Source organism: Molothrus aeneus, chromosome 5 (genome assembly GCF_037042795.1).
Source record: "Molothrus aeneus isolate 106 chromosome 5, BPBGC_Maene_1.0, whole genome shotgun sequence".
Taxonomy (NCBI): Eukaryota; Metazoa; Chordata; class Aves; order Passeriformes; family Icteridae; genus Molothrus; species Molothrus aeneus.
The window spans coordinates 17220495-17236241 of NC_089650.1; the positions used below are offsets into that span (position 1 = coordinate 17220495).

At 41.0% G+C, this 15747-nt stretch overlaps 1 protein-coding gene across 1 annotated transcript; it reads right to left on the reverse strand.

Annotated features, from left to right (window-relative positions):
* Positions 1 to 263: 263 nt before the first annotated feature.
* BPIFC (BPI fold containing family C) lies at positions 264 to 14494 on the reverse strand. Its single transcript, XM_066549881.1, has 15 exons — positions 14380 to 14494; positions 13913 to 14024; positions 13659 to 13787; positions 12726 to 12881; positions 11907 to 11970; positions 10995 to 11055; positions 9916 to 10007; positions 7892 to 8074; positions 7142 to 7186; positions 5679 to 5849; positions 5084 to 5151; positions 3751 to 3793; positions 2866 to 2928; positions 2015 to 2092; positions 264 to 329 (listed from the first exon to the last, which is right to left on the reverse strand). Exons 1-15 carry the CDS (start codon positions 14492 to 14494, stop codon positions 264 to 266), a joined length of 1446 nt encoding a protein of 481 aa, XP_066405978.1.
* Between the last annotated feature and the right edge of the window lie 1253 nt (positions 14495 to 15747).

Here is a 15747-nt window from a genome sequence, read left to right on the forward strand (position 1 = left end):
AGTCATTCATCTTAAAAACATTTTTGCATCAGTTAAACTACAGAATAAATAAATGTCAAGCATGCGTTACATGTTTTCCCTTGGGTCTGCTTGTTACCACCATTACACCAGCTAACCATTCCATCAGCTTTTTTTGATTCCCAGCACCCCCTCTTTCTCCCAGCCAGGATGGGGGTTGTCAGAGCTCAAGTTAAACATTTCAGCAGAACTGGACAGTGTTTAGTCTTCAGAGTCACATTATTGACTTGATTTGAAGTTCATGATTAACACATGGTCTCTCTTCTCCTGTAGTGTTTGTAGTGGACATCAGTCAAAATCAACACATATGCCTGCAGGGAGGAGAACAGTCATGGACATACTATGAATTAAAATGAACATGTTATTTTGGAGTTTCTTAATTTCAAATTGATCTTGGTGTTTAAGGTCTAAAAATCTACTGAGAAGAGCTGAGCCTTGGAAGTAACAAGTTTAATTCAACTCTGTCCTTTGAACTTTGCAAAAGGACTCCATCTTTCCCTGGGTGCTATCCCTTTGCACCATGTTAGTGACAGAAGGGAATCTAAAGATTGTAAAGCCTACTCAGGAAGGTTCATCTGAGCCTTGAGGCAATTAGGCAAGGATCACAAGAGATTACCTAATTTATGCCATTTAAGAATTAGCCATTTAATCTAAACTTGTCCTTAAAGCTTCTCCCAGTGTCAGCACATACAGAGCAATAAGCCTGCAGAGAGCAGCTCATCACAGTCACAGAATCACAGAATGGGTGGGGCTGGAAATAACCTTAAAGACCACCCAGTTCCAACCCCCCTGCCATGGGCAGGGGGGTTGGAACTGGATGGTCTTTAAGGTTATTTCCAGCCATGGGCATGTCCATGGGCAGGGACACCTTCCACTAGATCAGGTAGCTCAAAGCACCATCCAGCCTGTCTATGAAAAGTAAGAATTGTTTTTCTTCTGTTGACCATAGCCATCAGAGTGGGACTGAAAGTGGAAACTCTAGAACTAGAGCCTAAACTCTAGCCTTTAAATGGGAATCTCATTCACTTTGGTAGGGCATAGCAATTCTGTATTGTCTCTCATTCCATTGTTACTGATGAGGAGATTGGTGAGAGAACGTGAGGGGGAATGGGCACTGCAGAATCACTAAAATCCTTCATTCACAATTAGTCTATAAGACTGTTGGCAGTGAGTGCCACTGAAAGCAGTGTCTGAGCAATTATATTTTGTAGAGAACCAGGTATGTGGGAGGCAAAGAACAATTAAAAACAACCTTTGCGTTTCCTTTCCTGAGCTGTGTTTTGTGCTTAATGGCTAACAAAGATTTAGAAGTCTCTGCAAAGAAAAACTTCGAAAAAACTGAAAATAACTTTGAGAAGTTGTTAAGCAAGTGGAGAAATGCAGAAGGCTTACTCATTTTCTGGGCATTAATTTGTCAGCAATGCCCTTGTACTGACTGGTTACCTAGCAACATTCTGTATGGCCAAACTAAGGGCTAGATTTGGAGAAGGATAACCAGAAGGCAAAAAATATTTTCTGAGGGCTCACTAGCTACTTTTGGCTACTAGCCTCAGTCATTATCACCAATTATTAACAAAATCCGGGCATCCTAGATGCACAAAATTGAATTCTCCTCCCTCTCATATTCCAAGTATTCAACAAGACTGTGAGATAGCAATAACTCTAATGTGATGTGGTTGGCCAGACTTGAACAATATATCAAGCCCATTTTTACACTCAATTCCAACTTAGAAGGCTGAAAAAGTTGTACATTTGATCACTTCATAGTTATATAATCAGTTCTAACTTTTCCTCTCAAAGAAAGATACATTTGTTTCTAATAGAATTTTGCCATTACTAGGGACCTCATTTTAAACCCATTTTTATTAGTTAAGTAGCTCCAACACAGCAAATTTCTGGCACTGAAGAAAGTGAATAAATGCCTAGGGAAAAAAAAAAGTAAAAAGAGAGATAACCTTTTATGAAGGAAAATCTTTCCTAAGTATCAAAATCTCACCTGTACAATTGTAATGTGAGGTCTTGTAAAGGTAACATTGGCCAGATTGGGAAGAGGGAATCCTTTTGACAGTTTAGCTTAAAAAAAGAGACAAAAGATGATTTAGGTATGCATTAGAAAGATAATAAACACCTGCCCTTCAACAACACTGTTTATCCAGAGACTTGTAGGTCATTTATAACAATTAGCCTCTTAGTCTTCACAAGCAATCCTGGGAGGCTGCTAAGATGCTCATTTAGCAATGGGAAAAAAAGAACTACAAGTGCTTCTCTCTTGGCAGAGTGTTGCAGCCAAACCAAGGATTTCATGTTCAACACATTACATACTGAGTGCTTTGTCCCTAATGATCCCTGAGGGATTATTAATACAGCTTTACCATCATTAGGACCTGTTCCCATTTGTATCCATTAGCTAAAGAAGGTGATGTTCATCCCAGTATAGAGGGTTGACAGAAAGCTGTATCTCCCTCCAGGGCCTTAAATAAGATTTATGAGAGGCAAAAGCTCTGTTCTGGTCTAATAAAAAGGAATACATTTCACATATAGTGGCCTCAGGCAGGTGTGCAGATGTGAGAGATTTTGCTTTTCTCCCTGATGCGTCAGGACCACCTAGACTGAGATGAAGGCAGATGAATTTTTGCTTTCCTAGTAATTTTTGCCCTTTTTGCAGAACAGTGAGAGGGAGCACTTACACCCCTACAATCTTCGCCTTCCACTGCTCACTGGCTGATGGTAATTTTCTACTCCAAGTTAATGGGAGCTGACAACTTAATCAGAAGGTCAGTAGAAGTTCCTAGAACAAGCCATTCTGATGGAAGCTTTTTAGCTGATGCTTTGAAATACAGCTTTATCATTAGCTGATGGAATTACTTCAGTCTGTAAAATGTAAGATAGGATGTTCTCCAGAAGTAAGACCTGCCACAGACAAGAAAACTGAGTTAGCCATCATTTCCTGGTAGTGGAAGAGCTGTTGTACCCTAATCCTGGGTAGAGTTAGTAGGCTCTTAATCATCTTCCAGTTCTCTTTTGGCCCCAAGAGTCATAAGTTCAAGTGAACTTCAGATCTTAAGGTTTTGGAATGATGCAAAGGAAGTGAGATGCAAAATGCAAATGTATTTCATTATGCTTGGCCAACATTTTAATTTAAAACAGTCTATTTGCTTTATTTGTGAGATAATATATCACCAATAGCAAAGCAGGACCAGAACAGTTTTAATCCTTTCTCCTCAGCTACTCGGAACTGATTGATTATACTGAGAATGAAATGACTCTATGGGGGCAGGGTTTTCCCCTGCAAGGCTACAACTGCACTATTTCAGGCATCTGAGGGAAACATCTTGACTCCCCCTCCTTGCCAGAATTCTGAGCACGTTGATGAGCACCCACGGAGTGCCTGTGCCTCAGCCATCCCTGTGACCATTGGATGACACTCTGCTCTGCTGCTACAGCTCAGCTCTGCTCTGTTTCACCCTGATGATTCAAGAGATCTCTTCCTACTGCAGCCGGGGCAACTACAGAATGTCTCATTTGCACAGCACTAGCTTGCCCCAAGGAGTTTACTTTTAACTCTTTGGGGCAAGAACAGAGAGGTGGCTGCCAGAAGACAGGAAGAGAGCCACTTGGGAATGAAGCCAAATGATTTAGAAATACTGATAAAATTTAGCTGCTTACTCTTTAGCCTTGATATCACTGATATTCTTAGTTTGCATTTCCTATATGCTTCAACTACCCAGTTACCTCAAAAGAGCCAACATTGGAGTGGGCTAGGGAGAACTGGATCCTGAGGGAAAGAAGTGAAACAAGATGAGTCACTAAGAAAGGATAAACACAGTTATTCTAATCATGTGCAGTCATGCTGTAGAGCTCCAGGTCTTTGGAAGCATCTGTACAGAGATTTTTTTTGAAGCACTTTCACCCACTGCATACTGCTACATAGAGAAAGATATGGTTTTCCTGGGGCATTGCTGAGCATCCATGCATGAGTGTGCTAGAAGGGCTGCAGCCAGCAATTTGAGTGTGCTTCTCCCTCTGTATTGTTCTGGAAATCCTACTGACAATTGATTTTACCAAGGCCTTGTAGGGTGTCAGGTATTTTCCAAAGATTTTGGTACATCTGCATAATGATTTCATGGGAGTCTTACCAGGAAGGAAGGATCTGTTTATTGTGTGGTGCTGCTACTACTGATGACTTTGTTGCTACTGCCTCTGTTTCCAAAATGAAATACTTATTCCCTAAGTTGCTCTTGTATCTAACAAAAGATTTCTGAGTTTCCTCAGCACCAGTACTTGAGTTCTCAAGGCCAGCTTCCAGCACACTCTAGATTTTCCTCTTAAAAAATTACTGCAGAAAATGCTAACAGCACTATTCTCCTTAAATTCCTTACATCCCTCTGCCCTGATGAACTCTGCATGTTCTTAACCCCGTGTCTTTCTTAGGGACTTTTATGAAATTGGAGTCCCAATTCCTAGTTGTGAGGTCCTGATACACAGAGCTTCTTCTCCATGAAATATGACATGTTAGATGTGTAAATGGCCTAGCCTCTGGTTTCCAGATTTCTGAACCCTTCCAAGTTGCAGGAGTTCAGTTGGATAATGTCTGCAATAAGAATATCTGCATAGGGAACCTGCAGGGGCCCAGGTTCTTTACTGTGCCCTTGACTGCTCTGACATTCTTTAGTAGCACAGGTTGTCTAGAAAGACATGACATCTTGCCAGACGGAAAGTGATGAGGGAAATTCTCAGATGGTTTATGGTCATCAAAACTGCCCTGGATGCTTAGTTTATCTAGCTCAGAGGGGAGAGTAAATGTAAAAAGAAGGGAAGTCTAGTGAGACCACTTCCCTGCAGCAGTCCACTGGTGGGAAGCCCCTTGGGGCCATTGCACTTGTCAGAGAGAAGCTTCCTGCCTCCTCTAAACTGTACAAGTGCTGCCAGATTAAGAGAATCTAATGCAGGTGAATTTACCAGCAAAATTTATTTACAGTTATCTGATCATATGTCTAAACTACTAATGTTGGGATTGCTAACATTGTTTTCCAAAGGAAATCTTTTTCATCCCAGATTGGATTACCTGTTCAAACATAGTGAGCCCATCAATTTCTGATCAAATATATTCAGGGAAATGCTGGTGTTGGCTGCCTGCAGAATAAAGAAACCATGGATTACCAGACATAAAAAACCCCAGGACCTTTTCTATGAATTAGTCACAAACACATAAATACCATCTTTTCAGTTATGCATGGAAGCTGTTTTAGATAAATGCAGCTTTCTCATTGCAAGGCTGCACACAGTAAATGTCTGTTTATTTGAATGGCACTGACAAGAGCTGAAATGGAGGTAATGAGATGTCATTAATCAAAGCCATGAACAAGATGCCAAGAGGCATGACTCACACTTGCAGAACTGTCATTGCAAAGAACAAAACCTTGCTTAATCAGAGCCACTACATGTTGGGATTTTTGTCCATCTGTAGGAAAATGTTCTTTGCCGCAGAAATGTCCTATAGGTTAGTTGAGGTCATGCCTATACCTGTGACTAAGGGGAATGTGCATGTTTAAGTACTAGACATTTGGCATTTTCTTTGTTTCTTGTACAGAGTTTTAAAAGAAGGAAGGAACAAACATATTTAACCCTGAGTTAAATGTCACCTTGTTTGTTGTACGTACTATGGTCAGTGTGAACAGAGACTGGGTGGTTGAGTCTGGCAGAATGGCCAACACCTCCACAGAGCCCTGAATCTCCGCCGTGAAGGAATCCTGCTGTAAGCTGATGGTAGGGATTTCAGAAGACATTAGCTTGAATATCACTAGGTAGGGTGTAATTGAATATTTAGCTACCTGTAAGATTCAAAGACAAAAAAAAAGAAAAAACATTTTTCTCATTGAATGGATCAGAATACTATATTTTCTCACTTTTGAAGCAATAATTTTTAAGTATTTCCTTATGATGAGGTTAAGGACAGCTGTTAACATAAGATTCTTTCAGGTAAACAGGAAATAAAGGTTTTCTGTGGTGCTAAATTAACAGTATTGGCCACTCAGGAATGCAGTGAAAAGTTCCTTCCACTTGAGGAATACAAATTTTTCCATATTATTTCAAGAGAAATTGAATACTAGCTTGTGAACAGAGGAGATAAATGGACCCTGAATGTGGTATTTAGTCGCACAATAAAAGAGCTCAGGAGTCATTCACTTTGAAATTCACCCATCTCAGGAGACGGTTCCTCCTCAGGACTGTCCTCAGAGGAGCCTCACTCTGTTCATTGCCTAAAGAGTGAATAGGCTCACAAGTTCAATATTCAAAACAGAGGGGGTGGAATATTTGCATCAATGCTCATGGCATTTTATGGAGAACATCATACATGCCTACCCTTGGAGAATTCTTCTATTTCTGAGGAAGGAACTTAATAACATCTGGGAAGCAAACAAGAATGTGAAGTACTTTGAACTATTTGATTTCACCCATCCTCTGCATTTATAGCCTAAGGGTTCTTCTGCTCATTTTTGGTTTCTCATCCTGTCTCAGAAGGCTGGTGGAAACCATGCATGCTCATATTCTCTGTCATGTTATATTCATCTCCTTCACCTAAAATAAATGGAAATCCTGTGCATCTGCCTTGTCTGTTCCATAGGATGTAATGTTTCCTGTCCATCTGTTAGCTCATTTTCCTGCACATGGTCCCTTCCCAGGTTTTCTGCTCATCAGTCACAGGTCAGCAGCAAAGTAGAGAGAATTAAGCAGGTTTGGGGAGGAGAAAGGCGATTTTTCTGAGCTGAGAACGCTCTTGGATGTCTCTCAAAGCAGAACTCATGACTGGAAGCTTTTTCCTGCATGGAGCTGGTTTTAGGTAGGAACAGCTGTGGCTTGGGCATGGTGCCCAGAGAAAAGATTGATGTGCAAGGTTATGGGCCAAGATTATGTTTGGTAACAGTGCAAGTCATTCAACTCATCATGGGGTGGGAAGTGACAAGGCCCATCTGCTCTGCTGTTACAAGGCGCACGTGTGCCTGCTTCTCCAGTGCAGGAGCCCTGCTGGCCCTAGAAGTCTTTGGGATGCACCAGTAGTGAGGTGTCTTGACACCCACACTGGGTGGCTTCCCTGAGACTTTGTGAAAGTAATGATACTCACCTCAGGGATGGTACTGCTAAATATCTCTGTGTTTATCTTAAAATAGCTCAAGTCTGAAGGAAAAAATAAAAGAGAGAAAACAAATGAGTTACCAGATTTGACCTTCATGGTCAGTTTTTCTCTGAATGCATTATTACAGTCATTTCAATTAATCTTTGCTTTTGTTCCTCTCAGAAATATTCCTAAGAGACTCGGTATAGTCAAAGCAGCTTCCCAATAATATATGCCAAAATAATCCCTCAGAAAGCAAATTCTTAACATCATTATAGTTTGGGCTGCAGTCTATAGGTTTTGGGACTTACTGAACCTCCTGCAGTCGGGCTAGCCAAGTCAGGCAGCCTTCAAGCCACAGATGTTGTGCTTTGACATATGCTTTGTTTACAAGGCCCCTGTAGTATTTTCATTCTAAGAAGATCCCTTAGAAAGCAGCCAATGAGGCTGCAAAATTCTCCAGAGCTGATCTCTTGTTCCTGTTAGAGAACTCTGTGCCTCAGGTCTACAAACCCCTTATTTTTTGGCAGTATTTTGTTCTTGGCTCAGTGGAACTTGGCATTACTTACACTCTATATAGATGCCTGGCTGTGGCCTGAGGCATCTATATAGAGTGTAAGTAAAAGAGAATAACAATACCCTAGTATTTATAATTTGTCCCAGGACTCTACAGACCAACTGAGGGCTTTATACGGCCACATACTGACATCTGGCAGGTCAAAGCCCTAACTGGGCCACTCTGACCCCATTCCTCTGTGTCCTGCTCACCTCCTCTGCAATGGTCATGTTGAAGGCCCCTGCGGTGTAGTAAGCAAATGAGGAGCTCTGAAAGAAATACTCAGAGAAGGCAAGGTACAGCATGGAGTCACTTTGGTCTGGGATTGTGAAGGAAGCTGCCATGTAGGGAGAGTCAGTGTGGTTTCCAGCTGGGAAGACTACGCCCTAAAAGTTATTGTCAGAGATAAAAAAAACAGAATCAAAATATAACTTTACCATGACTTCAGACAATGAATGGTACTTTCCTTGACTTTGCCCTGGCTATTCATTTGGTATATAAATGAGTATGCAGGCTTTGTAGTACACCCTGAAGGCTTGGTGCTTTCAAGCAGGTGGTGAAGGCAAGTTCCAGCATTTGGACATCTTCACAGATGAGGCCCAAGATCTATCTTTTGTGATACTGGTCACCAAGGACAGTCTGCCACCTCAGGTCACCCTCTAAATTAAGAGTCTAAATATTGCATGAAGAACATGACTAGTGGTCCTCCTTTCTCCTTTTCTCATCTCTAGGAATTTAAATCTGAGAACTGCTGCTTAAGAGCTATCCAATGGTCTCAATTACAAAATTGTTCTGTAAAACCAGAGGTCTTTCTTGGTCAAAATCAGCACTGTATTGTGCCCAGAATCAAGTTGATAACTTGTGCAGACAAAAGGCTTATGAGAGAGGAAAGTTATGTCAGACAAACCCAAAATGCCTATGTTGTCTTCTATATTAGCCATCATATTGGCCAAGCCTTGCAGATCTAATACTTCCAAATGCATACAGATGAAACAAAAAAGCAAACCAGTAAACTGATTGGAAGTGATGAAGACATATAAAGTTTAAAGTTTTTTATGTCCATTTTATTAGTTCTGTTTCTGTTTAATCTCAAATGTATTTTGTCTGTCTTTATTTTCTCATCTAGCTCTAAAGTTCCTGTTGTCTTTTAAGGACTATCAAAATGCTTACAAGGTGCTGAATCACAGTAGGTGACCTCTCCATTCAATCCTCACTTGCTGGAATTACCAGTCTTTGTATATTTCCCCACTTATGTGGAAGAGTAGCTCTTGGAACAGCCATGACTTTACATCTTTAGTTTGACTCAAGTCCCTGCTTAAAATCCAGCTGCTGCAATACTCAGAAGAGTTTGACAGCAGCTGCAGAGCTGGTGTGCTGAGACCAGTGTCTACCACACAAGCAGATACTAACTTTTTGTTCCTTTTTGTTTCCCCCTCTCTTATTTCCCTGTTGTCCTTTTTTTAATACTTAATTTGTAGGATCTTTGTCACAAGACTGCCTTTTCATTTGGCCTTTGTAAATAACCAAGCACAAGGCAGCTTAAACTTAATTAAGGATCACAGATACTATAATAATGACAACTACCCTCAATCAAATCACCTTATACAGAATGACAATGAAGTCATTTTAGAATCAGGAACTAGTCATATTTTTTCAGTACATAAGGAGACTTTTTCCTTAATTTGAAATAAACTTTCAAGTCTACAGACTCAGCAGCATTCCATGGGCTCCCATACTTTTGAAAGGGTTTTCTGCCTTCCCATTCAAGAAGCTAGGGGCTTAATTCTTGCTCTGATAGTCTTGCTCTTTCTTCTCTCTTATCCAACAGCAGACACACCTAGTTAGTCCCATGTATAGAAAAATTATCCTGACTGACTGAACAATGAAGTCCCAGCTATAATCAACAGTGAGAGAAAGATGAGGTTTAATAACTTTTTTTCTTTCCTTTCCCTTTCTCTTCTGTCTTGCTTAGTCTTTAACTGCACTCTATTTTTTACAACCAGCTCAACAGCAGTTTAAAGAAAAGAATGTGGCTTTTAAAGAATTAATTGCACAACAGGATTGTTACAAATTATTACTGTAACAAATTCAATAATGCTTTGAAATGTCTGTCTTCTCAGTTGGTGAGCCTTTATGTTCAGAACAACAACCATGGTCACCTAAGAAAGTGTTTCATAGAATAATGGAACCCACAGCAATGTAGGCAAACAGCACTACAGGCAACTACCTTTAAGTCCAGGTCAATGAATGTTTGGAATACTGCTGGCAAGCCACTTAAGGAGTAGACTACTTCAGCCAAATCATCAATCTGCATTACAGCTGTAAGAGTAGTAGATAAGACACAGAATATTACAAAAAACATAGAAATAATTTTATGTATGCATAATTACAATTACATAATTTTATGTATACTTGAAACTAAGTCAAACTATGTATACTTAAAACTAAGTCAAACTATGTGTACTTAAAACTAAGTCTTTTCTGAAAGAGAATGACACAAATTGTTCCAGAGAGTAGGGAAAAACACAACCAGGGACCTCCTAATATGCATTCTGACCTAAGAGTTGATGTTTCTACTGAGACTTTATGTAAAGTGCCTTCTCTAGTTTGTCTATTGTTTTCTCATTGTGGAAAGTAAGTTTGGCCTAACCCCAAAAAGGAGATGGCCATATCAGTGCCTCAGGACATAAGGAGGTCTTGAGATTTCTTGTTTTAAGAGCATCCCAAGTAGCTGTAACTTGCAAGTACTTTCCCAGGAGAGTGCCTGATCTGCTTAGATACCTGTTTTGCACATGGTATCTGACCAACACTTTGGGTGTCTTAAATGCCTGTAAATCTAACCCAAAGTAGTTCAAGTGAGAAGGCTTTTGCAAAGGAGCTTTTTCATTTTTGTCTCTGGCAAGTCTGATAAATAGGTAAGTAAAACTTAATTTCCAGTCAAGCTAGGAGAACAGGCTTCAGCTTGTAAAGTGCTGTGTATGCAGGACGACTTGGAGCCTGGTAAAGGAAAACTGTCTTAGTAGAACTGTGTGGCCTCTAAGTGGCATTTCTCATAACAGAAGTGCACACTGCCACACTTGCAATTTGAGAATTGCCACCAAGTCCTTGGCTCTTAGAAACACATATTTCTTGCTCAAGTAGCCCAGCCTTTAGTTAACTGTGGTTCTGTATGCAAGGGAGCAGAGGGAGCAGAGGGACTGATACCACTCCTGGAGGCATTGCTAAACAGCTGCTGTTAAGGAAGGGGGAGAATTTCACTGATCAGAAGAGAGAAAACAGAAGGAAAAGGTATCACCGATGACTCACCATTCAGTGATTGGAGGTCTCCATCTATCAACTGGATCCCAGCTCTGATATTGGGACATGACTACAATAAAAGCACACTCAAGTTATGGCCTGATTACCATGGATGCATAAGCACCTCTTACATGTGTGCTAGAAGATCTTTCTGCTGCATGACACACATTGCAGCATTTGTTTATCAAAACACCTAATCTGGCTTCTCTTTACCTAACTGGATCCCCAAGGTTTCTGGTTGGTGCAATCCAAGTGTGTTGTATGTCAGAGCTACAAAAAAGAGGGACGTTTCCAGAGGCAGCCTGGTGGGGGTGACAAAACCACAGCCTTAAATAGTGCGAGGACAGATCTCATACTGGTGTCACAGGAGAGATCTCAGAATTGTGGAATCATTTAGGTTGGAAAAGACACTTAAGATCAGTGAGTCCAACTGTAAACACCCGGACAGAATGACAGCCATCTCAAGCTCTGTTTCCTCTCAGCGGCCCTGGGCAGGCTGTCACCAGAGCTACTCACCCTTTTGCTACAATGAAGTCGAAATGTCATACTATCAGTTGATATACTATAATTTCTCTATGTGTTGCCCAGTATATGTTTTGTCTGCCAAGCATAAAAATAACCCAAGCCCCAGGATGCCTGTGGGTACACAGGCAGGGACTTATTCTGCATTGGAATGGAAAAATAACTACATTATCCATCCCTATTGCTACTGAGGTTGAACACAGCTGTGTCAGTATCTTGGCTATGAACCTGTCACTTTATCTGGAATCATTTCTGGCTGGCAAAATGATGACTGTGCTGATCAGACCAGAATAGGACTATTACAGGATTATTTTTCTAATTCTTCCTTTGCCAAGTTCACATCACTGACTGAATGCTATCCTCCTTACACCCCTCCCCTACACAATGTGAAAAGCTTACATTAGTGACGAAGCTCCTGTGAATGGGTTTCTTCAGATACTTGATAAAGAAGTTATGCAGGAAGCTAGAGGGAAGGAAGAAGGCAATTAATGGGTCAAGTACTATGGTCACTAAGAGGAAATCAGGTATCTCTGCAGAACATGAATTTAATGGCCTCTTAGTGTGATATTCTGTTACACATGGGACCTTTTTGAAATGTAAAAACTGTCAGAGAGCCGCCATTTAGAAGATGATCATTTCAGCACTATGCATGTCAGCCTGGGTTAATTAATATTTATAAAAAATGGATTTCTTCAGAAGACCACCATCTTATTTGTACAAAATGGTCTCTGCACTAGCAACTTCCAAAACAAGTAAAAATAAACAAACAAAAACAGCCCCCCCAAACAGGTGACAAGAGTGGTATTCAGACAGTGAGAGAAATACAAGAAAATAATGAGATACTGTTTCATGGGCTGTATCCAGAGGGTTAATAGACAGTCTGTTTCTGTTCAATTTTGATAGCACTGTGAGTAGGAGAAGTGAAGCATAGTACAACCTCATAACTTCTACCTAGAGTTGAAGATTAGAGCAGAAGTTTGAAAGTGCTGAAGAAGCACAAGGGATTGTTTGATTCTTTCTTTATCTTCTACTGTGTGTAAATAGAAGGCCAAATATCAATGTTGACCATTTTAATGCTTTATTGGGATCCCAGTTCTCACCTGTGCTGCCTTATGATGCCTAAAAGCAGTTCTGTGTGCCCTAATTTGTAAAGTTGTCTCTGTGCCATTCACTGACAGTTATTTTGTGAGAATGTTTATACAGATCTCTTCCACTTACCCAGTTTTCCCATTCAGCTTGATATCTACATCACCAGGAGTTGTCCGGCAGCTGGTGAGGGCTATTGATGTAGGGCCTGCATTATCCGGGGGTGTTGAAAGGATTGCAGTAACAAAGACTTTTGAAATGTGCACTGTGCCTCTTCCACTGTCTTTGCTGCATCAACTGAAAATAAAAAAAAAACTGAAAAAAATCCACCTCTTCACTATGGAATTGCCTGGTGATGTGGACCCATGGCTGGTCCTGGTCACTGCCACTACTCTGCTTTGCCTGCCTGTGTCGAGTGCTTGCCAGTGAGGGCACTGTGACTCCTGCTGTGTCACCCCTCAGGTCCCAGGTCCCTTCCCCCTGCATGCAGCCCTCCTGTCCCTGGCAGAAGTGCAGAGCAGAGACTCCTGTAATTCAGTCAATTTAGCAATACAGGTAATGTGGGGAAGAGGGACTTCTTTCCTCTGAAACAGCCTGGGACTAGGAAGGTGTGGAGATTGCTCTAAGGATATTGCCACTTGCTCATCCATTTTCCACCAGCTTTTGAACTGTATCTCTTGGTGGCATAACAGAGAGTTTCTAATAGTGTGACTGCACTATGAGGGTTTATTATACTAGACTGTGATCCACCACACTACAGTTTTTCTAAATGTGTCATTAGCTGGCAGGCTGGACAATGACAGCATTCAGCTAGAGCAGCAGTCCTGTGCTATTTGCAGCAGTGCTTCTCAGCCATGGGCTCTTTATCAGGGCTGATGTCTGAGGGTGCAGGGGCTGTCTCCCACCAGCAGACCTGTCAGAAGCACCAGTCTGTGCTCCTGGGTTACTGCTGCCAGCTGATAAAGAGCACCTTTACAAGGAAGGGGTCACAAGAATAAACTAAAATTTGCAATTTTATATTATCCATCAAGAAAAATACCCCAGAACATGGAAAGCTGTACATACAACATCCAGGTCCTTATGTTCCAGTTCATATCAATGATTAGAGAAGAATTTCCAATCACCAGTTTTATCCCAGACCCTAGTAGGAGGGAGATGGAAGCACTGGGTAATTCTACAGCAGTAACATGTATCCTAGAGCATGAGAAAGAAAAGGGAGAGAAAAGATTTTTAAAAAATGGATTTAATAAGTCAAAATGAACACAAAACAAGATTCAAATTTCAGTCAAACACAATTTGCCCCCAGAGAGAATACTTACCTTGAGATGTTGTATTTGACATTACCAAGCCCAAATTTCTCATGGCCAGTCAAATCAGGGAAATGCTCCTTCTCCATATTCTGCTTCAGGATTTCCAGCCCAACCTCCCTGGCTACAGGAAAACAATGATCAGTTCAGTTGCCTCTGACAGTGCCTGGGACTTGTGTGTTTCTGGCTTAGGAAATGTGATGGACACAGAATCAGCAAGAAGGTGGTATCTCACTTGAGACATGGCAGTGCTATTTCAGGTCTCCTAGTCATGGCAAGAGCTGAACTATCTGGCTCAATATCTGAGGTCAGGTGAACCTTGATATGATGTACAATGCTGTCAAGCAGCTCTTTTATGCTCTTAAACTTTCCTTTATAGCCTGCCACGGGGTCATTTACTCCCACTGCCCTCTTTCCTTTGTCATATCAATATTGAAGGCAATGCTACTAGCAGCTCTTGATGAGAGCATCACACATACCATACTCCAGCCCCTTCTGGGTGATCCTCACTTTGACTCCAGGACTGGCACTAAGTAGCCCACTGAGCAAACTTAAGAGAAGGAGAGAACAGCAAATCTTCAGCATCTTCCTCATTTTTTACAGGACCTGTTAGTAAATATTTATAATAATAGCAGAAATTCATGCTCTGTCACTTGGTGGTTGCACTCCCTTCCCCCCTATCCCAGACACCAGCTTTCCCTCCAGAATGAAGAAAGTGGAAAGCCCAGCAACCCTGGCAGAGAAGACCACAGACTTACAAAAAGTAAGCTCTGTGGGGTAGAGGAGAAAAATCAACCTATTCACTGACATAGAGACTGGGGAAAGTGCTTGGGATACATCCATCTGGACAAACATTGAACTTTTAGGCTGTAATTTGGTGGCTCTACAGGATTCACCACAGGGCTGGTGAATGAGAGAAGCCAATGCCCATCCCAGGGGCTTCTGTGACAAGATTTAAACCAAGATAGAGTTATCTGTATAAATCACAGACTGCATGTAGTGTGAAATTCAGAAGGTCTTGCTTTCAGCAAGGTTTCCCAGGGAGAGTGAGAGAAACCACTCTGATAGAGAATTTTTAAACAAACCTGGACAAAATCAGATAATGTTTTTTTTTCCCAGAGCTGGGAACAGCCTTCTATGGAGTTATTTGTCATCTGGGACTGACCTGGCAAACATGTCACATTATTATGGTTTTCCTCATTTCCAGCTACTGCACTGGATTATAAACAGCTGAAAGGAGAGGAGAGTGTCTTTTCTAGCAATACTTTTACAGATAAATTTTTTTTAGTTACCACAGGGCTATGGAAGAGCTGTGGAATTAATTATGGAATCAAACCATCTATAAGAAGACAATTGCCTCTTCCCTAATATCTGAAAAATTCTTTTGAAATTGCTGCATCTTTCAGTAGCTGCTTCATTACCAGAGGTAACAGTATACCTCAAACCACTAGAATATTTTCAGTCATGATCACAATATAAACAATCTCCAAAATTATGAGAGAATATTGACTTAATTTTTTAACACTTTCAACCAATCCTGCAGAACACCTTTGCCTTTTAGTATAACTAGCATTGTCTTTTTAAATTTTAACTGACAGATATTGAGAGATGAAAGAAACACACTTCATATGTAGAACAAAAACAGAAGACTGGAAGGATACGTGTTTTTGGCATATGCATAGTTCTCAAACTTTAAAATATCAAAATTTAACTAGATTTAGCTACATCAATCACTTCCCAACAAAGCCACTCCTTGACAAAGAGGAATCACCATGTATTTGTTTCTATACCTCTCCTCTGAAGGTTGAAGACGAGATCTTTGCTGTAGCAGACCACAAGGCTGAGGA